The sequence below is a fragment of the Pagrus pagrus genome, assembly GCF_965226575.1.
Source record: "Pagrus pagrus genome assembly, chromosome: 9".
Lineage (NCBI taxonomy): Eukaryota > Metazoa > Chordata > Actinopteri > Spariformes > Sparidae > Pagrus > Pagrus pagrus.
In genome coordinates, this window is record NC_140193.1 from 17,901,354 (window position 1) to 17,921,852 (window position 20,499).

General features: G+C 38.8%; 2 protein-coding genes across 10 annotated transcripts in view; both read right to left on the reverse strand.

The window, feature by feature from the left end:
* Window positions 1–761: 761 nt before the first annotated feature.
* Window positions 762–9,351, reverse strand: slc15a1a (solute carrier family 15 member 1a; the record flags this gene model as incomplete). The annotated part of the gene is made up of 23 exons (XM_084362670.1): window positions 762–1,005; window positions 1,130–1,237; window positions 1,408–1,545; window positions 2,977–3,088; window positions 3,200–3,307; window positions 3,542–3,588; window positions 3,669–3,809; window positions 3,948–4,067; window positions 4,244–4,325; window positions 4,475–4,563; window positions 4,664–4,696; window positions 4,785–4,829; window positions 4,916–5,005; window positions 5,100–5,186; window positions 5,270–5,352; window positions 5,454–5,537; window positions 5,643–5,733; window positions 6,954–7,053; window positions 7,166–7,285; window positions 7,621–7,762; window positions 7,886–7,973; window positions 9,064–9,104; window positions 9,345–9,351. 23 exons carry the CDS (start codon window positions 9,349–9,351, stop codon window positions 763–765), a joined length of 2,199 nt encoding a protein of 732 aa, XP_084218796.1. The 3' UTR covers window position 762.
* Window positions 9,352–10,180: 829 nt separating this feature from the next.
* Window positions 10,181–20,499, reverse strand: part of LOC311262564 (dedicator of cytokinesis protein 9) — an 88,464-nt gene continuing 78,145 nt past the window's right edge. For 3 of the 9 annotated variants that reach the window (XM_084362063.1, XM_084362061.1, XM_084362064.1), the window contains exons 39-53: window positions 20,308–20,423; window positions 20,067–20,204; window positions 19,783–19,965; window positions 19,009–19,122; window positions 18,696–18,911; window positions 18,468–18,525; window positions 18,250–18,356; window positions 17,111–17,233; window positions 16,892–17,005; window positions 14,621–14,767; window positions 14,031–14,241; window positions 13,238–13,428; window positions 13,034–13,134; window positions 12,807–12,945; window positions 10,181–11,284 (exon numbers count right to left, since the gene is read on the reverse strand). In XM_084362063.1, the coding sequence (XP_084218189.1) occupies window positions 11,159–11,284; window positions 12,807–12,945; window positions 13,034–13,134; window positions 13,238–13,428; window positions 14,031–14,241; window positions 14,621–14,767; window positions 16,892–17,005; window positions 17,111–17,233; window positions 18,250–18,356; window positions 18,468–18,525; window positions 18,696–18,911; window positions 19,009–19,122; window positions 19,783–19,965; window positions 20,067–20,204; window positions 20,308–20,423 (2,084 nt within the window). In that variant the 3' untranslated portion in view covers window positions 10,181–11,158. Of the gene's footprint in view, window positions 11,285–12,806; window positions 12,946–13,033; window positions 13,135–13,237; window positions 13,429–14,030; window positions 14,242–14,620; window positions 14,768–15,335; window positions 15,366–16,891; window positions 17,006–17,110; window positions 17,234–18,249; window positions 18,526–18,695; window positions 18,912–19,008; window positions 19,123–19,782; window positions 19,966–20,066; window positions 20,205–20,307; window positions 20,424–20,499 lie in introns of all 9 variants that reach the window. The other 6 variants (XM_084362058.1, XM_084362057.1, XM_084362059.1 and 3 more) reach the window with 3 other exon arrangements.

Below are 20,499 nucleotides of genomic sequence, written 5' to 3' on the forward strand. Positions count from 1 at the left end.
TTTTTTTGGCAAAAGATAATAATTGCAAGTGAAAAACAGAGACAGGATTTTATTTTTACAATACTTTTATTGTTATTTTTCTTTTAGAACATCCCATCAAATAAACATACAGTTACAACCCTTTCACAACCGTTTGAGAGCAGAAATCTGTTTCACAGACACTCACTCCACATACACACAGTCAACTTGCATCAATATAGATATAAAGATAAAATACAAATAAAACAAAATACTTCCCGACATTGTTTACAGTTTCCTCTCAAGTAAAGACAGCATTTCCATGGTTCTCAGAGCAAAGTGAAGTCTTTTTTTTTTGCAGTGTAGGTAAGTCTTTCCAGACCAATACAATCCAAAAGCTTTCTTACCCACACTCTCAATGATGGAGCCATACTCTTCCAACATAGTACGGAGGCTCTCCTGGTTAGAAGTGGTCCAGAAATTTGCATATATATCCCAAACACACAACAAACAGGATTTATTGCTTACTTGAACAGAATTTACACACAAAGAGCAGTTACATCCAATAATATGATAAATGTTATTGTTGTTGTTGTAATACTATAGCTATCATTATATGAATTTGTTGTACTCAATATAATGTTACAGAGCTTCGTGTGCCTCACCCACAATAGTTGTTTGGTGATTATAGTATAAAATATTTGAAACACACCCACGCACACAATTAGGCAATATGACAATTCTACCTTGCATCAATGTTAAACACCAGATAAGAATGTATTCTGGATATCTATTCCGCTTTGTTCACATGTGGGTTTTTTTGCCTTCATCATCATTTTCATAGCTGTGACTTCCAGTTGAGTTTCTCCTGACCATCTCCATGTCTTTCTGTAGCTGTTTTTTATCATCCTCGTGATCGTCGTCACCTTTCTTCATGAACTGGGCCTCGATTTCTGCAGGGTTTATGTAGGTGTAGAAATACGCCATGATGGAGAAGATGACACACACCACGACCAAGAGGGAGGCGAACAGGATGTATTCTGCCCACTTAAAAAGAAGAGGGACAAGAATGGGATTTATGCATCATCGTGTGTCAGTATTTGGATGGCACAAACACACAGACATGTCTGACGTGTCCAGTATGGATGTACTTTTGTTTTGTTTGTTGTACCTGTTCTGGGATCTTTGCAAGCTCAGCCACAATCAGTACGATGAAGTTGCCAACGGCAACAGTAAGCAACCAGCCTGCTTGCAGCACGGCCTTCATGTTATTAGGCGCCTGGAAGACACAAAACAAGGACACAAATGGAATAAAATATGAATAGAGCACTATAAAGTCATATCATAAATCTAATATTTGTTATCTACTGTGTCCTACAACTTATTCTCTGATGTTGCAGTCCTTAAATTAGGTGTGGAAATGTGTGTGTTGTACTGTACTAATTGTACCTGTGAGTAGGAGAACTCCAGACCAGTAACAGAAAACATCACTTCGCCAACAGTGATGAAGAAGTACTGTGGGATCTGGAGAGCCATGTGAGCCGTGTTGGGCTTGATGTCTTCTGTTGCAGTAATGTTATCCTGACACTAAAATAGAGATAATTACAACAGTTCAGTTTGGGGCAGTGGGATGCAAAAGAAGGTAGCTCGATGGTTTTTGATAGATTCTGCCAAAGGGCCTGCCTTTTTTTTATTTGTACACTCCAGTATAAGGTTTGTTAGTTCTGTATTTTTCTTACTTCAAAAAGCCATTGAAAAACCAACAATACTTTAATCCAAACTTCCTAACCATGGCACTCGGCCCTAAGCTCATTTGTGCTCTCTTGAAATGTAAATCTTAGAAAAACAACAACAAAAAAAGAAAACTGTTATAAAAATTAGTTAATTTTTTTAATAACATTTTCCTAAAACAACAGGGCACCGTAAGTTTTAACAAACATTACTCAGAGGGAAATAGAGCATTTCGCAGGGACTATTTTCAGCTGCGGATTAATACACATTAGTGAATATATAAGGCCACAGGACAGTGTGTGGGTTTGACTAAAAAGGGAACATTTGGATCATGTCAACCAATTAGGGCTGATTCAAATGTTTCAAGGCCTCTACTGTTACCATGGTAATCAACTTCCAAATGAGTCTTCCAAGGAAGTGTCTGCTTCACCAAAAAGAGGCAATAATACTGATAAAGAAAGAGAAATAAAGCTCCTCTGTGGCAATAAATTAGTCTCAAAATCTTGACACATAAAAACCAGCACTCAACACTCGATCACACCCCTGCAGGGATTTCTAAGTTTCGAATATTTGTGTGTAGTTCCCACTGACAGCCCTGCACCCAGTGAAATAATGTACCTCACTGATGTGTTTTTAATAGATTTAGGACAACAATGCAGCTCTGTGGCAAATAAGAGTAAGATATGTTAGGCTTTGGCTATACAGCCTTTTAATAGGATTTGTTTTAAGAAAAATGTGGACTCTCACCAGCCTTTTATTTCAGGTTTTATCATTTTCCCCACGTGGGTCAAATGTAAGTTTTTAATGATATCAAAAAGAAAGAAAATTTAATACGAGCCATTTCTAAATGTTTTACGACCTTTGTAAATTGTTCTCAATATAACTACGAATAATTACACAAATAAATAAACCGAAATATTAACACACTTGTTCAACAAACTTATATTTAACACAGTTGGATGTCACTTTAAAGGTGCAATATGTAAGATAAATTAACTGTATTTATCAACAGAATGTGAAGAAATAAGAGTTTTGATGTTATGCCAAAGACTTTTATGTATTGTGTTGCCACTGAAGTTAGTTTTTGCTGTCCCCGCAGTCAGAGTCCTAGACCAAGCCGCTGTAGCCTGCTAGCTGCTGCAGTTAATGGATACTCTGGTGCGCAAGACTGTTTGGAGTATGAATTTGACAGGTGGTCAATTCTTACACATTGCACCTTTAAATGAGATTTTATTTTGCACATCTGACTGAAATTTATGAAATAAAAAAATTTGATGCGAAACTTACATTCGGTCCAATGACCAAATTTCCAGGGATATAGAAGGTAAATGAGCTTCCAAATCCAAACTCCCTGGTGTAATTACATGCCTGTGTATCACTCCATATGGTGAAGATGATCCTGATCGATAGAAGAAAAAATCAGTTTAATAAGCTGTTTTATTGTTTGCATGAAATAATGATTCTTGAATAACAACTATGAATTAGTCGAGATATAAAAACTTATCCTTACTTTCCGTTTTTTACCAAAGAGTAGTCGGAATAATAAAATGAATCAATTAGTCCGAAGTAGACGTCATGGGCGGTTATGTTCAGTGCCATATCCATTCCATTTACAAATCTGAAATTGGGACACAGTGAGCAAAAATATTAAAACCAGAAAATCTTAAAAACACCAACATATATGCAGTCATTCCTTTGTTTTCAACAATTTACCCAGCAGATAAGCCTTTAGTGCGGCAACGAGCCTATATGATTAAACTAATTTAGACTAAAAAATTAGTCGATAATCAAAATAGTCAATGATTAATAACAGAATATTTGCTGCTGTTAAAACATTTGCAAATCAACTTACCGGACTGCATTGCTGCCTTGTTCTGGCTTGGAAATCAAATCATCAGTCTGGAGGAAAAATGTTGATTAATTGAACTGTTAAAAGGCCTCTGTGTCTTTATTTTGATCATTCTCTGCTTCTAACTCACCATCAGCCATTCCTCAGAGATGTTTGAAGGAATGAGAAGCGTTTGTCGCTTTCCCTTTGCCAAGGGAATTGTTTTCATCCCATTGTTGACTATTGAAACGCTAACATTGTCTCCATTAAGCATGATGAATTCATCAGTGGCCTGCAGAACAAAGACACTGTTCAAACTGTGCATATAAACGATGCTATTTTGGATTGCATGCCACTTCATTTTACAGAATTTTGAGCCTGCAATTCCCAATTTTATAAAAGTTTTGTGTGTTTTTGTGTGAGGACATACCCGGCCTGCAGGAAGATCAATAGGATCCATGCCAGTCAGACTAACTGTCAGTGGACTACTGCCCATGTTGAGTAATTTCAACTGACTCTGGGAGGCCGATGGGAAGGTGGGCAAGGTTTTCTGAAAAATTGTACACAAATTATAAATAAGCACTTGTCCTTGTTATGAATTCCAAGAGTACTTTTTTATACTTGCATTAGTTAGTTTGAACCTTAACTGTAAGTTTTAAATAAATTTAACTGATGTGCATTTTACAGTTTATAAGGAGATGAACACAGTAACTTTTTTCTACTTACATCAATTTCAATCTGAACCAAGCCAGCGCAGACGAACGCGATGGCTGCCATAATCATCCCCACTGTCATTCTTTTCAGAGGTCTGTTGAATGAACATTAGTTGTTGTTACTGATCTGTACAAAATCTGACAGAATTACAGCACAACATTTCTACATTTTAATGCAAGAATACGTTTTCTTTTCATGACTGGAATATCAGCATTTTGTATGGGCCTGATTCAGACTACTTACGTAAAGTTCAAACCACATTTTTGGATCAAAGGGTAGACGACACTGTCCATGATGGGCACCAGGGTCAGGATCAGGATGGGGTTGAAGGTCTTTCAAAAACATAAATGAACCAAGTGAACATTTTCTCAAATAAAGCACAGTACAAGCCAACATCGCCACTAAAATTAAAAAATAATTATTTTAACTTACCTGCATCTGATCTGGCTGTATGACAAGAGCACCCTGCAAACACAACACAATTATTAGAACATGAACACATTACTTCACTGAATTCAAATATATTTATAGTTGTTTTTATCACCAAACTTACAAAGTTTCCATCCATGGTGGTGGCTTGCAGAGTCCATCTAGAACCCTTTAATAGAGATGCAAAGTTTAGCACAGTTTCCACCGCTGACAAGCAAAGTTTCCTTTTCAAAAGCAAGAGTAACTCCAAGGTACCTTTTGGTCGAACAGGGTCCAGAACATCGGGAGTGGAATGTATAAGAAGAGGACCTTCAGCACCATTTTGATTTGAGCGATGAGGAGTTTCTACGGCACAGACAGACACAATATGAACTGGTGTTATTCCTGCTACAAAACAGCTTGTTTGAAACTTTAGAGAATTAAATGAAGTGAAACTCACATCATATCTTTCCTCTGCCCAGTCCATCCAGTGCTCCCTCCTTGGGCGTCCACTGTTTCTGTGCCTGATGCGATTTGAAATGGCAAACTAAGGGAAGAAATATGATTTTAGAGCAACTGTTGTTTCACATTGATGCAGAATGTGTTGATTAAAATGTAAACCAGACTCACCCCAATACATTTACACACATCCAGCATGATGTTTCCCTGTGGTTCTGCTTTGTAGTACATCCCACTTCCGATGATAAACACCACTGTTAGGGACATCACAGGCACAACATCATCATCATATGATCCAAATCTTTATATTATTGCTTGATGTGCATATCACAGTCTCCATATAGTTTAGACATACCAAGCGCAACCACCATTAGCGCTGCAGGGACGCCGAAGGCCAGAGAATAACACTTCTCCTTAGCGTAGATGCCACATTCCTGAGCTGCAGATGGAGACAACTGTTACTTAAACTGTACTCAAGGACTTTCACATGCACTGAAGTTTATGGCACTGTTCGTCATAAAGTTTATATCCTTCTCATATCTACCTCTGAGGATTGGAGTGATAATGGTTGACAGGAGACTCCCACCATTGATGCACAGGTAGAAAACAGAGAAGAAGGTTCTCCTCTGCTTGTCCTGCACAGAGAAATAAATCAGTGACCTGTTATCACGTGTTGCACGCATGTTGTGCAATGCAGAATATGATGTGTAATCAATTCCAAAGTGGTATTGATATCTGTGTTTATGATATTAAAAGATAAAGAGAGCACAGATTTTATAGCCATGCTTGCAACATCGATCTAAGGATGAAGCGAAGTAGCTTAGATTCCTTTAAAGAGTACCCAATACTGATTTAGTATTGCAATCCTGTTTTACAGTGTTAAACTCAAAATAGTTATAAAAAAAACCCAGAATAAAGCCAATTTGCCAAATATTAGTCAATTTTGAGACTTAAAAAAGTGTCAACGTTTGCTTGACAAATCCTGGGGACTACATTACCCACAATGCAGCTTTTAAAATTCATCTTTAGCCAGTACTGTCACTGACTTCAGTGACAACACTTGAGGCAGTTTATCAGATGTGACATAGCTCCCCCTGGAGCCACAAAAGGCTTTGTAATTTATTTATTTTTTCTCAAATATGCAGTGGTAGTTCCCCTTTCACTTCTCATTTTACGGCATCATCAGATCTAAATTTTTTATTTGTCTGATTCTTGCATTTATGACTAATTTAGCTGCAAAACTCATGACATTCCCATCAGTCTCAGCTGTGCTTTGTGTCTGGCTCTAATTAGCAAATGTTAGCATGCTTACATGATTAACTGAGAGGTTAAACTTGGTAAACATCAGCATGTTAGTACAGTAACGTTATAATTCAGTGTTAAGTTTTTTCCTAGAATGGCAACAAATTATCCAATCATAGCGAACTCCTTAATGACCACCCCATGCCCTAACCCTAACCTTAACTTTAACCTTAACCTTAATCTTAACCTTCTTTGGTTTGACATTAAGAACACTTGTTTGTTATTATTTGATGAACAACATGAATCAGAGTGACTTTGGAGTATTGGGGTTTTGGAATAATGGGCCCTTGGAACAACGGGTAGTCCCAGCTACACAGAAATGCTAGCAGGTCTAGAGGCTAATCCTTGTTTTAAGTACCTCAGGGGATTTCTGCCTACATTTTGATGGAGTACAGTGGATAGTAGAGAGGTAGCACAAGGGATGACATGCAAGTGCAACAATGCAAGTATTTGAACTGGGTGTTGCAATTACATGCTCAATGCCTACGTTGCTGCCAACCATTAGGGGAAGACTAAGGCCAATGAATAGACAGAAAGGAGGTAATGCTCTAACCTGATGCTCACTAAACTGGTCTCCACCAAAGGCAGAAACACAAGGTTTGATGCCACCAGTGCCCAAAGCGATGAGGAAGAGACCCACCATGGACATCACACTGCATGTGAAGAGGAACATGTGGATGAGAAGAAGATACAGTAGAAGTATGTGCTGAAAGCTGCCTTCCAGAAGCAAACATTCAATATGTCTATAATAGAATAGAAACCCACACATGAAAGGTCATCTTGTCTGGCGTCCCATCTCTGTCTGCGTCAGTGATGTCATGGATTGCACTGACGGCCATCGTAACCTGGCCGATCGCATAGACAATGGACAAGTAGATGATAGTCCTGTGAGAGGAAGAGGGAGAGAGATAGTACTGGTGACGTAAAAGTACCAATTCAACATTCAAAAACACATTACAAGTAAAAAAAAAAATTATTTGAGTAAAAATACCAAAGTATCATCGGCTAGAAGTAGTCCAGAGGTTCCCAACCTAAGGATTTGCCCCCTCTGATGGGCTTCAAAATAAATCATCAGGAAAATAAACAAAAAAGTTGAGTAAACTAATTTTTTCTACTTTGGACTAAATCTTTGTTTTTGGGGGTAGATGCATATGTTTAATAATGCAAAATAATTAAAGCCTTCATGCACTCAATCAATGGAAATTGAGGAAGCCACTCACTTAAACTTTCCCAGCCAGGAGTCGGCTATAATGGCCCCAAGGATCGGGGTCAGGTAGCAGAGAGCCACGAAGACGTGATAGATGGAAGTGGCCATGTCATTGTCCCAGCGCAAGAAGTACTTAAAGTACAGCACGAGGACAGCTGTGGACAGGCAGTGGAGACAAAGACTTCTTATTATTATAGAGTATCAATTCTGACAAAATAGATATTTAAAAAAAAAAAAAAAGACAATAGCTATCACGTGGTTAGGAAGGAAATTCTCACCTCGCATGCCATAGTAGGAGAACCTCTCGCAGAACTCATTCACAACAATGAAGAAGATGCTGATCGGGTAGCCAAAAACCTCTTTACTCTAATGGATGAGAGAATCAACAATAGTGTTCAGCAGTGGTGGAGAAAGTATTTACATCATTTACTTACATAAAATTAGCAATACACGATGATTGTCAACTAATAGGCAAAGTCCTGCATTCATAATTTTAAGTACAGTACACAACATTTGCAGTGAAATGTTCTTTATGTATCAAAAGCAGTGTTGTATAAAGTACCTGAAAATCATGCTTGAGTAAAAGTAAAGATATCGTGTTAATATAAAGTACTTCAGTAAAAGTCTTCAGTACGTAAAGTATCCAATAATAACTGTATTTAAGTATCAAACGTAATTTTGTGGCAATAAATGTACTTAAGTATCAATAGTACGAGTAAAAGTAAATTGCATGTATTTATTTACTGTTTACTGGGGTAAAAAAACTAATTATTAGATCCAATATCCAGCATTTTTTGGTGATCAGAATCGGTGATTTTTTATCCAATTGTAGATAAAATACATTCATTTAAAAAATGTGCTACTTTGGCTCTGATGCAGCATTTAATCTGTAAAGTAACTAGTAACTAAATGTATCAAATAAATATAGTGGGGTAAAAAAATCACAAATTGTGCCTGCAAGTGGAAGTAAAGCAGAAAATGGAAATTCAGGCAAAGTATGAGTAACTCAAAATTTTACAGTACGTGATTAAATGTACTTGGTTACATCCCATCACTGATCGACAGTGCAATTGTACTTATGCTAAATGAGCCATGTCTGTGTTATAATTGTGTTATTGGATTATCATTATTGAGGCATTAACATGTAGGCAGTATTTTAATGTTGTTGAAATGGAGCTCATTTTAACTTGTTTTCATTTTAGGAAGTTTACTTTGCATAAAAAGCTGATGTATTTATACATTTAACACGTTTTAGATGCACAATCTAGATGGAGATGTGAAATAATACGGTGGTGTCAAAAGTCAAACATTTCCCTCTGTAGTGTGGTCAGCATAAAGTAACTCTAAATGGAAATACTCAAGTAAAGTACCTAAAAATTTGCCTACAGTAGTACACTATTGACATATGAGGAGGTTTGCAAACAGTACATTTACATGAAATAAGTGAGGTACTTACCGTCCCTTTGCTCCTTCTCCCTTTCTTGGGATCCTCCTTATCTACACATGAGATGAAACCAGTTTAAATAAGCAGCTGTATTTTATAAAAAGAGAAAAAACTGTAGCATATTAACTGCCCTTGAAGTTATCTTTCTCTCAATTTTTCAGCAGTTATACATGAGCAACAAGTTTTCTTTGTTTGCTCTGACTCAGCTTTCAGGTGCCTGCACCTCTACTCTGGAATATTAATGTTTGTGCATTTAAATTAAAATACACAAAAAGAAATGTTTGCAAGCTCACCAGTCATGATGTTTGAGTGAAGCTGCTGCCGTTTGATATTCCTTTGAGATTCCTGCCAGGAGCAGCTGTTAATTGATCCTTCACTGTTCACGTGTGGGAGTGGGAGTGTGAGTGTGTTAGTAATATTGCTTCTTATGTGCCCCTTCGACACTGCTGACTGTGTTGCTTTTATGATGGGAGGGAACATGAGATATAGGAGATAGGGAGGCGACTAAGTTCAGTCCCAGCCTTTGTAAACATTAACACAGTCAGTAATGTTATACTACAATAGCTACAAGCTAATGCTACATAGCCAACATTAACATTAATCTCTGTTTACTTAATGGTCTAGAATAATCATTGTGAGCTTAGCATCAAACTTCTTTCAAAAGCCAAGCGCTAGTCCTAGCCGTGGAACGCTAATGCTAATGCTAACACTAACTCTTGTTTTGCTTCCATCAGTTCTTTTCTTTAGGGGACACTGGCCGATACAGTGACTCACTATTGTCTCTTAAGGTACAAAGTGGTTTTGTAAGACAAGACTAGAAGCTAGCTAACTGTCATTTCTTTACGCTCTGTTGATAATTTTAGTTAATTTTGGAATGTTTTAAACTAAAATTCTTACATATAGCCCCTTTAGAGGGGCACTATGTCGTTTTGGAGAAGAAATTCAAACTCAGAATTTTTTTTCTTTTCCATAACTGAATAAACAAGCTGTTCTCAGAGGAGAATAAGGTCACAGAACAAAGTAAAACAGTATGAAATTGTGTTGTCCTGTCTTCCCCAAAACTACATAGTGCACCTTTAAAGTAGGAATAAAAACAAGAACACACTTTAATAAAATAAGGATTCACGAGTGCAGAGAAAAGAGTGTATTTTATTTAAAAGAAAAGCATTAGGGAAACATCTCTGTTTACAGCAGAACAGTGACTTTGCGTTAAATAAAAATAAAAAAGAAAACATTGCTTCCCAAATATAAAACAATTTCTTGAACATTTCAATGAACACTAACATGGTAAAAGCTTCATATTACTTCCACAGTAGGTGTAGTGTCTGGTTCCACACCTCATCGCTTTGGCAAGAAGGTGAACATCATCTTTACAGTGTATGAGCCCCACACAGCAAATATTGCACACACTCCTTTTTTTATATACAGTAATAAACAACTTGGAATATACTTTTTTTTGTATGCAATGGCTTTAAATATTTAAAAACGCTCCCATTCTAAGACATTGAAGTGATTTAAGGTTGAGTCAGAGGAGGCCCTTTTGCATTTTATAGAAATATAACTTCATGTACAGGGAGATGGAGCGTCAATGTTTGCAGCATATACTGTTCATCAGAGACATCAATACAGTGGCTTATAAAAGTGGAATACTGTACATACAAAAACAATGTGAACATTATCAAAGTAAACAAAAAAGGGCTTTTTTCAAGGGTGGTGGGTGTGATGTGATGACATGCATATTAAAGATCTCAACAGGAATGTCTCCGTGGAAACACAGCCCAGTCTTTTCAGGTAGAAACGGGCGAAGGAGTGGTCAGAAAATGTCTCATCACACATGATTTCTGGCCAAAGTCTGTCGTCTCTCCTGCATGATCCTCTCTTTTTAAAATAACCACATCCAACACAGCCATGTGTATACATTTGATAGGTCCAGTGCCTGGTCATGGTTCACTGACAAAGGTCAGAGGTGGTCAGAGTTGTCTGTGCTTTTGTCCGTTTCCCTTTAAGCCGACACAAGAGAGGCAGGATCGGGATTTAGAAGTGACAATATGGCATCACTGGCACGCCCGGTAGGCGAGTTTTGAGCCCAAAGCTAACGAGGCATACATCATACCACCGAAGAAGAGCTGGGGATTCCCTGGATGATGGTGCTGGTTGGCGTGCCGCTGATGGCGTTGAAGATGTGTAGCGAGTCTGGAAGAACGCTCTTCATGCCATCTTCCACAGGACTGATCTGGACGCAGGGAATAAGGAGACGTTCAAATGCCACTTCAAAAATGTGTTAAACACCAATAAAGAACGTACAGTATTCCTTGGTTATTATACTCTCTAGATGTCTTACATTAACTGTAATGAGATATTCTGACTATAAATTAGACAAATATACTAGGTAAGAATTTGGAGTGTATTCATCTTTCAAAAACAGTCAAACTATTCCTTTAATGCTTTATCTTTCATGAAGATTAATAGACACATAAAACAGGAAATGAAAAAAGATTCAAACAGCCAATCCAACTACACAGCATCAAGAGTAAAACAAGTGTGCGTGTAAAACAAACATAAATGCATAAACACAGACATTCAGATGTATGTACATACATATACACATGCTGTTCATACACAGGCAGATGTACATGTATATACATACAGTATATGTACATGCATACATACAAACTGTACACACGTGCAGAGAAAATAAAAGGTCAGCAATCCAAAAGAGATACATAAGTGATTGTTGGTCTAGCCAGCTGCAGCATCAAGAGAATTCATAGAAGAGGGAGAAAAGGTCAGTTTTAAGTTTTGTAATTTCAGGAGAAGAGCTCCTGGAGGGCCAAAACTGAAACTTAGCGGTGTGCTACGTTGGTGGACGTTCTTTAGTCAAAGAACGTCAAAATAATTGGTGACTGTTTTGACTATTATTATTTATCTTTAAAAGTCTGAGTAAATTTTTGTGTGAAAATGCCAAGTATTTCATGGTTCCAGCCTTTCAATGCGAAAACTTGCTACTTTTTCCTGTCTTACATTATAAAAAACTAATAATTTCAGTTTAGACTATTAGACTATTAATCAAACAAAATAAGAAGCTGAAGATGTCACCTTGAAAAACACATTTTTGAAGTCTCATAGACCAAAGAAATAAGAGTATAATCGGCTGAATAATGGAGGGTGAAAATGATAGTTAGCTAGTTGCAGCTCTAATCAGGAGGATAAGTCATTTTTATTGACAGTGGGCATGCGTTCCACGTGTGAGGTTATTTTATGTTAAGCTGATTTCTTATTTATTGCAAGGCTGTAAAGATAAGGCCCGTCTGTGATCAGATCAGATAACTCAGCCAATCTATTCAGTGCTGTTTAAGGTCAAGATTTTAAACATTAGCTTTAGCAGCTTGCTACACATTTTGTCTGTGGTGGTAACACAAAAGAACAGAGAACAAGAGAAACATAGGAACGTTCAAGAAATGTTAAAGAGGTGTTTATACACAGATAGGTCAAGGAGTATGGTCACATCACATTTCTGATGGTTTGACAGGAATTAAAGTGCAGGGGATGCTTGCGTCTGGCTGGACCAACAAATGAACAACTCAGTCTTTATTTCATATTGGTGCTTCTTGCATTACCATCCAATCTGCTCATGTCAGCACAAGGGAAAAACAGAGAATGGTGTTATCAAGGAGTATGATCTGTTGATTACAGGTGCAGCATTCGTATTGATTAAAGTAATACACTGCTACTTCAGTGACTGACACTGTACTCACCTGCTCATGCATGATGATGGACAGCTCTCTGGCAAGGTCTCTGTAGTTGGCCTTCATCTCATCGTGATACTCCTGCTGGTCCTCTTTGATCAGCCGCTCGTTGATGCCCAAGCCATGGCCACATGCCTCCACAAAATGCCTGCTCAAAAACAGGTCGTGTGTTGAGGTGTGATGAAGCCCGATCAAGATTTGCACACACATTATGAGCTGTTGACATCTCATCTCACCTGAAGACCTCCTTCAGCTGTTTGACCTTGTTGTCAGGATACTTCTTGGCGCTCGCGTCGTCCAGGAAAGCTCGGGCATATGCGAGCGGTCCTGCATTAACCTAAGGGAGGATGTAGAAGCCATTTAATTCTGATTTCTTTATCGGTTTCATTAGGCATGTCCAGTGTGTGTGTGTGCGGGTTCATGTTGACAAAAGCAGGCACCTGGACACTGATGCTGCCCTGCAGTTTGAGCTGCAGGCGGATCATGTCCACCTCACTGGACGAACAGAGCTGTTTGATCTCGGCCACCTTCTTGCTCATCTCATCGATGGCCACCTCGATGGGGCTCAGGTCAGTGTGGTGCTGGTACATCACTGCGATACGCTTCTTCACGTAGGGGAAACAATGTGTGGCTGCGGCACGAAACACAATGAGGAGGGGGGTGTTGGTTAATGAATCATTCTTGCGTTTTTACAGCTCAGGATCCACTAATATGTGTACTGTGCATATTTTGAAAGCTCTTACATAATAAAGATAAGAATGTGAGGTTGAACTTTTGGATCTTTTGCACCATAAAACAATATAACTGATTAGGAAATAGGAAACGTCCTTGAAATGTCCTCCGTGAACAGCTGACAGGCTCAGAATCTAATCAAGATATTCGTTTTAAGCACAGGACCTTTCTGATGAGTATTGCGAGGCCTCAAAAACTGATAGGCCTCCGCATAGTGTGTGAAGATTGTTTTCCTCAAAAGTGTTAATATACAGACAACAGGAGGCGGTGATCCACAGTTTAGATTATTTAAGATCATTTGATGCAGAGACACCAACATCTTGTTTATTAACAGCTTGGTTTCATTACGTAATTCTACCTTGAAGAGCTTGACGTCACGATATCTTCCTCCCTAACGCACCAATATTGATCTTTTAAAATTATTGAACTGCAATACTAAGTAGCTAGAGTATTCCTTTAAGAACTTATCTAATCTTATATACAGTACATAGGGGGACTTACTAGTTAGTATAGTCCTGCGTTTGCACTGCTCCTCCACCCCACCCTGCTTTTTGCCCGATATGGTGAAAGGCATCTCAAACACAAAGCGGCGGATGTTGTGGCTCTTCTCGAAGTCTGTCTTCCTGTCTGTCAGCTCCTTCTCCTCCAGGTACGGGGTCACGTGTGTCACTTGGATATACGCGTACTTAGAGTCCAGGTCTTTGGGGTTAATCTGAGGAGAAAATATGAGATCACATCAGATCAGTGCCCGTGTCAAGTTTCATAAATCTTATGGGTCGAATCATAAATGAAATATCAACTTCCCAAGAGAGTGGAGTTCCTCCTCTTAGCTTCAAATAATGGTTAAAAGACATGGTTTCTTGTCTATACCATGATGAAATGCAGTATACTCTGACCATCGTCCACCTCAAGTTGTCTTCTCTATTCATATTTTATTCACATCTCCTTATAGTGGAATATTTTTCTATTATAGAAGGGGCAGCTGTAATGTGCAGATTGTCCCTCAGGCATCAAAAGTATTTCTGATTTCTGATTCTGATAAATAATAATAATAAAAAATAGAAACAAATGCAATGACAACAAAATCTTACCCTTCCAGAGTCCTGGATCATCTTCACATTCTCCTGTCCAAACTTGTCTGAGTACAGCTTGAGGAGCCTCTGTGATATCTCCGACAGAGGGGTGAATTTGGGCTCTTTGTAGATGTACTCCTTACCGTCTTCATCTTCAAAGAAGCCCTGAAAAAGATAAAGCACGGTTGAAATGAGTAAAAACGAACAGCGTGTTTATCTAATAAGATATAAAGAAGTAAACAGTGCCACATCAAACCAAACATGGGCTGTGAGTGGGAATCATTCCAACAGTTTGTTAAAATGAAACTACTAAAATAAAATACTCTTTAAACTCTGGACTCCACAAATACACAACCCTCTATCTAATGTCCAAGCACAGAAAAACTCCACTGCAAGACATCAACTAGTGTCAGTTCAGTGATGTGAGACAGACCACAGAACGGAGGTGGGGGCACGGATTTCACACTGTCAGTGGGAGCACTTGGATTAGTCAGTCTTGTTTTTAAATGGTCCGATGGACTGATGGGTGAAGCCATGCATTGATCCAGTGAGAAATGAATCCTGCTATTACTATTTCCTACTATTGTTAGGACAACACTGAGGCCAGAGTAAAGGGGAAGTTGAAGAGCTAAAAGATAAGCAACGCACGTGAGATAGCACTGACTGCATTAGCAACGGAGAACAACACAGCCTAACACATCACTGCACTCCACGCTGGCTTTCATTGATTTACCTCAGCCTCTGAGTCAGTAAACTGGTACTGCTACAGGGGTGTGGACAGCAGAACATAAACATTATTGTTATTCCATGACAACTACCGAAATACTATTAATACATTTTATACACTCTGATTTAAACTATTGCATCACCAGTTAGACCACCATGTCAAGAGAGACATGGACCTCTATCACAGCACAGAGGCAGAAGAAGGAACCACCACACCCAACAAATTATTCATAAAGCTCCACAAGATTAGACAACAAAGAGGGTCAGTACTAAATCTTACTAATGCACATCTGTACCACAGAAGCAGGAACACTGAAATGAGTGCAGAAGTGAAAGAGCCCCATGCAACACAGCTCCAAAGACAGAAAGCAGCTGTGGTGACCAGTGTTGGGGGCAACGCATTACAAAGTAGTGTCGTCACGATGTGGAATTTCTTACTTTGACACAATACCTCGAAAAATATTGATATTCGATTGAACATGACAGAGGCGGCATATTTTATTAAAAGTTAATTTACTTCTGATCATAGTCAGATGAGTGGAATGAAGTGGACCTATGTGGGCACTTGTTCGTGTCACCTCAGCGAGAGTGATAAAGTGCAGCTGCTGCTGTTAAACAATACTATAGAAAATATTTGAAATTTTCAGAATTGATATGTATCCATATACCAATATTTTATCACAAAAAAAACACATTACTGTAATCACATTACTTTTGTGTGTAACGCAGCAATCTATCGCGTCACTGTTCCCTAAATTCAGTAATCACACGACAGTTACTAATAGAGCAGTTATGCTGTAACTTGTATAACTTAAGTTCATCCATGAAAATCTACACAGCGTATTTGCTTTGTGGTATTATACTAAAAGAGCATTAATAAACGATGTTGTACATGCCCCCCTATTTGGGATTGGGCTGATATGTGGGCATATGTATGGTTTAACGTTATCTTTCTTTGTGACAGGAAAGGGGGGAGAGAAAGGGCAATGGGTTAGACTCGCACCCTTAATGTTTTATTCCTAACTGGCAATTACGTGACAATGAATCCCAAGCGATGCTGTAGCGCAAAAGTAGTGTAATAAGTAGTGTAACAAATTACTTTCACCAGGGAGTAAATAAGTAAAGTAATGCACTTATTTTCTAAAAAGTAACAAGTAACAATTTTTTTGAGTAACGACCCCAACACTGGCGGTGACTGATTGTTGTTGGAAGTTGAAGCGGCAAACAATGTCTTAGAAGTGCAATGGATTCCAGCGGCACGAACACCACACAAAGACTCAGGCTGCTCAGAGAGGCTACTGCACAACTTACCGCTGCCTTCACAGAGGATACAAAGCAGAAAAAGGTATTAGAGTGGATCATTAACGTGCCACTGCAGGTGGTCATGCCCTTAAAAATAAAAACAGCTCCAGCAGCCATCATGCTCAATATGAATTAAGACTTGTGCTCTTATGTGAAATCAACTTTGAGTAATTTTAAATATAGTTAGTGCAGAAATTAAATAAACCATATTTAAATAAACATTTAAATAAACAACAGGTCTGTTTTCAGAGTTGAACTCACCTGGCCAAAGAAAGCTACTCTGAAGTAGGTGCCGAGCAATCTCTTGCCCGTGTGCATGACCTCAGTCACTTTGCTGTATGCACGGTGCAGCGTGTCATACAGGTGGGCCAGTTTCTGTGCAAAGGAATGAAAATCATATTAAAAATATTATTAGAGTTAATGTCACAGTCTACATGACATTAGTGGAGAAATAAAATTCCTGACGAGGCGGCCTTTTACCTCAAAGTCCCTGCGCTTCTCGTAAATGGGAATTATGAGCTTGTAGATGTCAGAGATGAGCTCGTAACGCTCGGCTTTCCACAGCCCGTCTGCACACTCCTCCAAAAGCTCCATCAGGACATCCTGAGAGAAACAGAAATACAGCTCAAATTAAAAAAAGTATTTGATAAGTCATCGCCTATTCTATCTCGACCAAATGTGACGACTGTAACCGAAAAAAAACCCAGACACATCTGCATGCATTGTGGTTTGCTGCTGGCTTGTGGGTAGACATAGACTCACATTGCATTCTTTGAGATAATCAAATAAAATAATTAAATGATTTTGGAGAGGGCAATGTGTCCTGAAACACTGAGTCACAGAAATACAAATAAAAAGTCTGCACTGGGGATAATATTGATAAAATGGTAGTCTACAATGGTAGTTTATCATTATAAGAAATATACATACATTATTTCTCATTTCAAAATAAATCATGTGATAAATCTATTGTTATCTTGTAAGTCTTAATCTTTGATAAAATACTGACATAGCCTTCTACTTATTATGTAAACACAGTATAATTTCTGCCACTAGGGGTCTCTCAATCAAAAGGAGAACAAAAGAGCTACTCGATGACATCATGAAGTAGTGTGGGATCATGCCAGTGGTTGTCTACAATGTTAATAAGAATGTGCAGCAACCAGCACTAAATAATAATGCTCTATCACAAACACGGATAAAGGATAGAGGGGCTAGCCGGTTAGCTGGTTAGCTAGTTTGCCGTCTTCCTTCCTCACGCTCTGATGTATCATCTGGTGTTTCCTGTGCTAGTTATAGCAACTTGAGGGGGGTAAAGGGGCTATCATAGCATTGACAGGCAACCACATGAAATGCACCGCCAATGCAAAAGTCATTTTTGGACATTTTAATGCAGAAATGTTATGCACTGTGCCTTTAAATAATGATTCAATCTCAAAATATTGTATCATTGGAGAGCAACACTGATAATTATATGCCTTCATACATTACCTAACCTTACATTTCATTCATTTGCCACATGTTTTTGTCCCACGAAACCAACAGACTGCATCTGAATTCATGATTTATTTGTTGAAAGCATGGCATGTGACATTTGTGTTTGCATTAGTAACACATACTTCATTGAAATGGACGTCCTGCATGCCGACGTCCTCCATCATCGCTGCTTCTTCATCGATGTTTGGAGTCACGACACGGAATGCTGAGCAGCCCTGCTTGATCATGCCTGCACACAGCACGAGAGGAGACAATACTGTAACAATCAGCCCTAAATATGCAGAATCTACATGACAGAGCTGCTGTGTGGCGTGCAAGTGCAAACAGATTATCAAAGCACCTTTTCTCCGCAGGTACTCTGCCACAAGTGCTGTGACATGTACATAACACATGGCCGCCTGGAAACAACAAGAACAACTCAGGTCAGATAAGCAAAGTGACATTAATGGTATTTATTATGTTGTAGGACAGTATCAGATATATCAATTACACGAGCACTCAAACTGGACAGATATGAAGTAAATCAAGTAAATACTTCAGCCACATAGACTGAGCTCTCATCACAGACCTCTGACAGGTCTCCGTTCTTCACATGGATCCGGGCCATGCTGTCCAGCCAGGTCTTGCGTAGTTCGGGCGTGCTGGCGTAAGACTTGGCGAGGCTGTACTGCAGGTCCACCAGCATCTCTGGATCCCTCTCGTGCTCCTTCATCTGAGCCGTGGCCATCAGAACCGTTCTGATACGTTTGGTCAGGTCCTTCACATCTGAAGGGAAAGCTGTGTTCTGTTGAGGATGAGGCAGAACAATCAGCTTTGTTATTGCTATTTAAGGAATATTACTGGAACCAGAACATAATTAGGCACATCAATGAATTCCTAACCTTGATGGTTTTGTCACTGTTGGCACAGTTGTTGATTATTGACAGAGACTGCTGGAAGCGGGTACTTCCGATACCGATCACATCAGCTATCAACTGACTTACAGCGATCACCACCTAAAGAAAGAGAGAGATTAAATATTGTTTAACCCTTGAGTTCTGGTTGAAATTGGTTTTATTTCATCATTGTTTGAAGTCCCCTAGACCCAAAATCTATATATGTAAATACAGTAATGATAATAATTGCAAAATAATAGGGGATTTTCATCAACATAATCCAAATGCAGAAAAGTTCTGAATAAGTATCAGTTCCCTTTGCAGGAAATTGGACTTTCGATAAGGTAAAGAATATAAAAATGACCATAAAGTACCGTTACTACACAAAATAATCCAACATTTAGTGTTTTATATGAATACATATTATTTTTGTTTGCCAAAAAGTAATTTCACAGACAAAGAAATGCTTTTTTTTATGTTATGTGACAGTCCATTAGATCCTTCCTTGCACTTACAAAAATGTATTGTATCTCACAAAGCTTCAAAGCTGGGGTCTCTGAGAAACCCAAACAGTAAGAGGTCATGTGTCATTTCTTTAAACTTCTCTCATATGTCAGCACTAAAATCCTGTTTATAAGCAATTCCTAAAGTAATTAAGAGCAGTCATTAAGTATCAAGCAGGTCAAGGTACTACAGGAGCCCAGAAGATTATGGTTAAATAATGTGAACAGGAAAGCTTTATTTTGTGTATTCTATGGAGACAACACAAGACCATCCTACCTGTAAGTGTGTCCGGACAAAAGACTTGCGACCAGTGTAGTCAAAGTTGCTCTTCATGAGGAAGTAGAGCAGATGGGCGGCATCGCTGCGGATGGAGCTCAGCTTGGAGTTACAACACTTCAGGATCTCGTAGCAGAATGCAGCACACATGTCGGCACGGCCTTCGAAAAACGTGCAGGGAAACTAGAGGTTGAAGAAGACAAAGTGGTCATCAGCTAAAGTGAACACTTAAGAATATAACAAACGATTACAGAGCTTTGTTAGGCAGGGAACGTCCTTCACACCTTGTAGATGAAGGTGCGCAGCGAAGTGAAGACCTGTTTGAGAGCCGTCTCTGACTGATTGATCCGTAGGAAACAGAGATGGACTTCAAACACTTTCTTCATCAGTGGACTGTGGCCATGGTCAGAGCACAGCTGGGTCTGTAAAGAAAGAGAGACGGACACAATAATTAATTTGAGGTTTTTATGAACAAATCAGTACAGTACAGTGAGTGTGTGACAAATGATATGTGATAAGTGTTACCTTGAATCCCATGATGAAGATACTTAGCGTGTCCAGGACAGTCAGACACACTTCAGTAGCGATGTTAGCCTCCAGCAGCGACTGATTTAACACGTCTGCATCCGAATGACTGTAGGCTAAAGAGGACAAAACAGAAAGCTGTAGCTGTTTCACCACCGACAGAACATTTGAACTATTGACACTCCAGAAAAG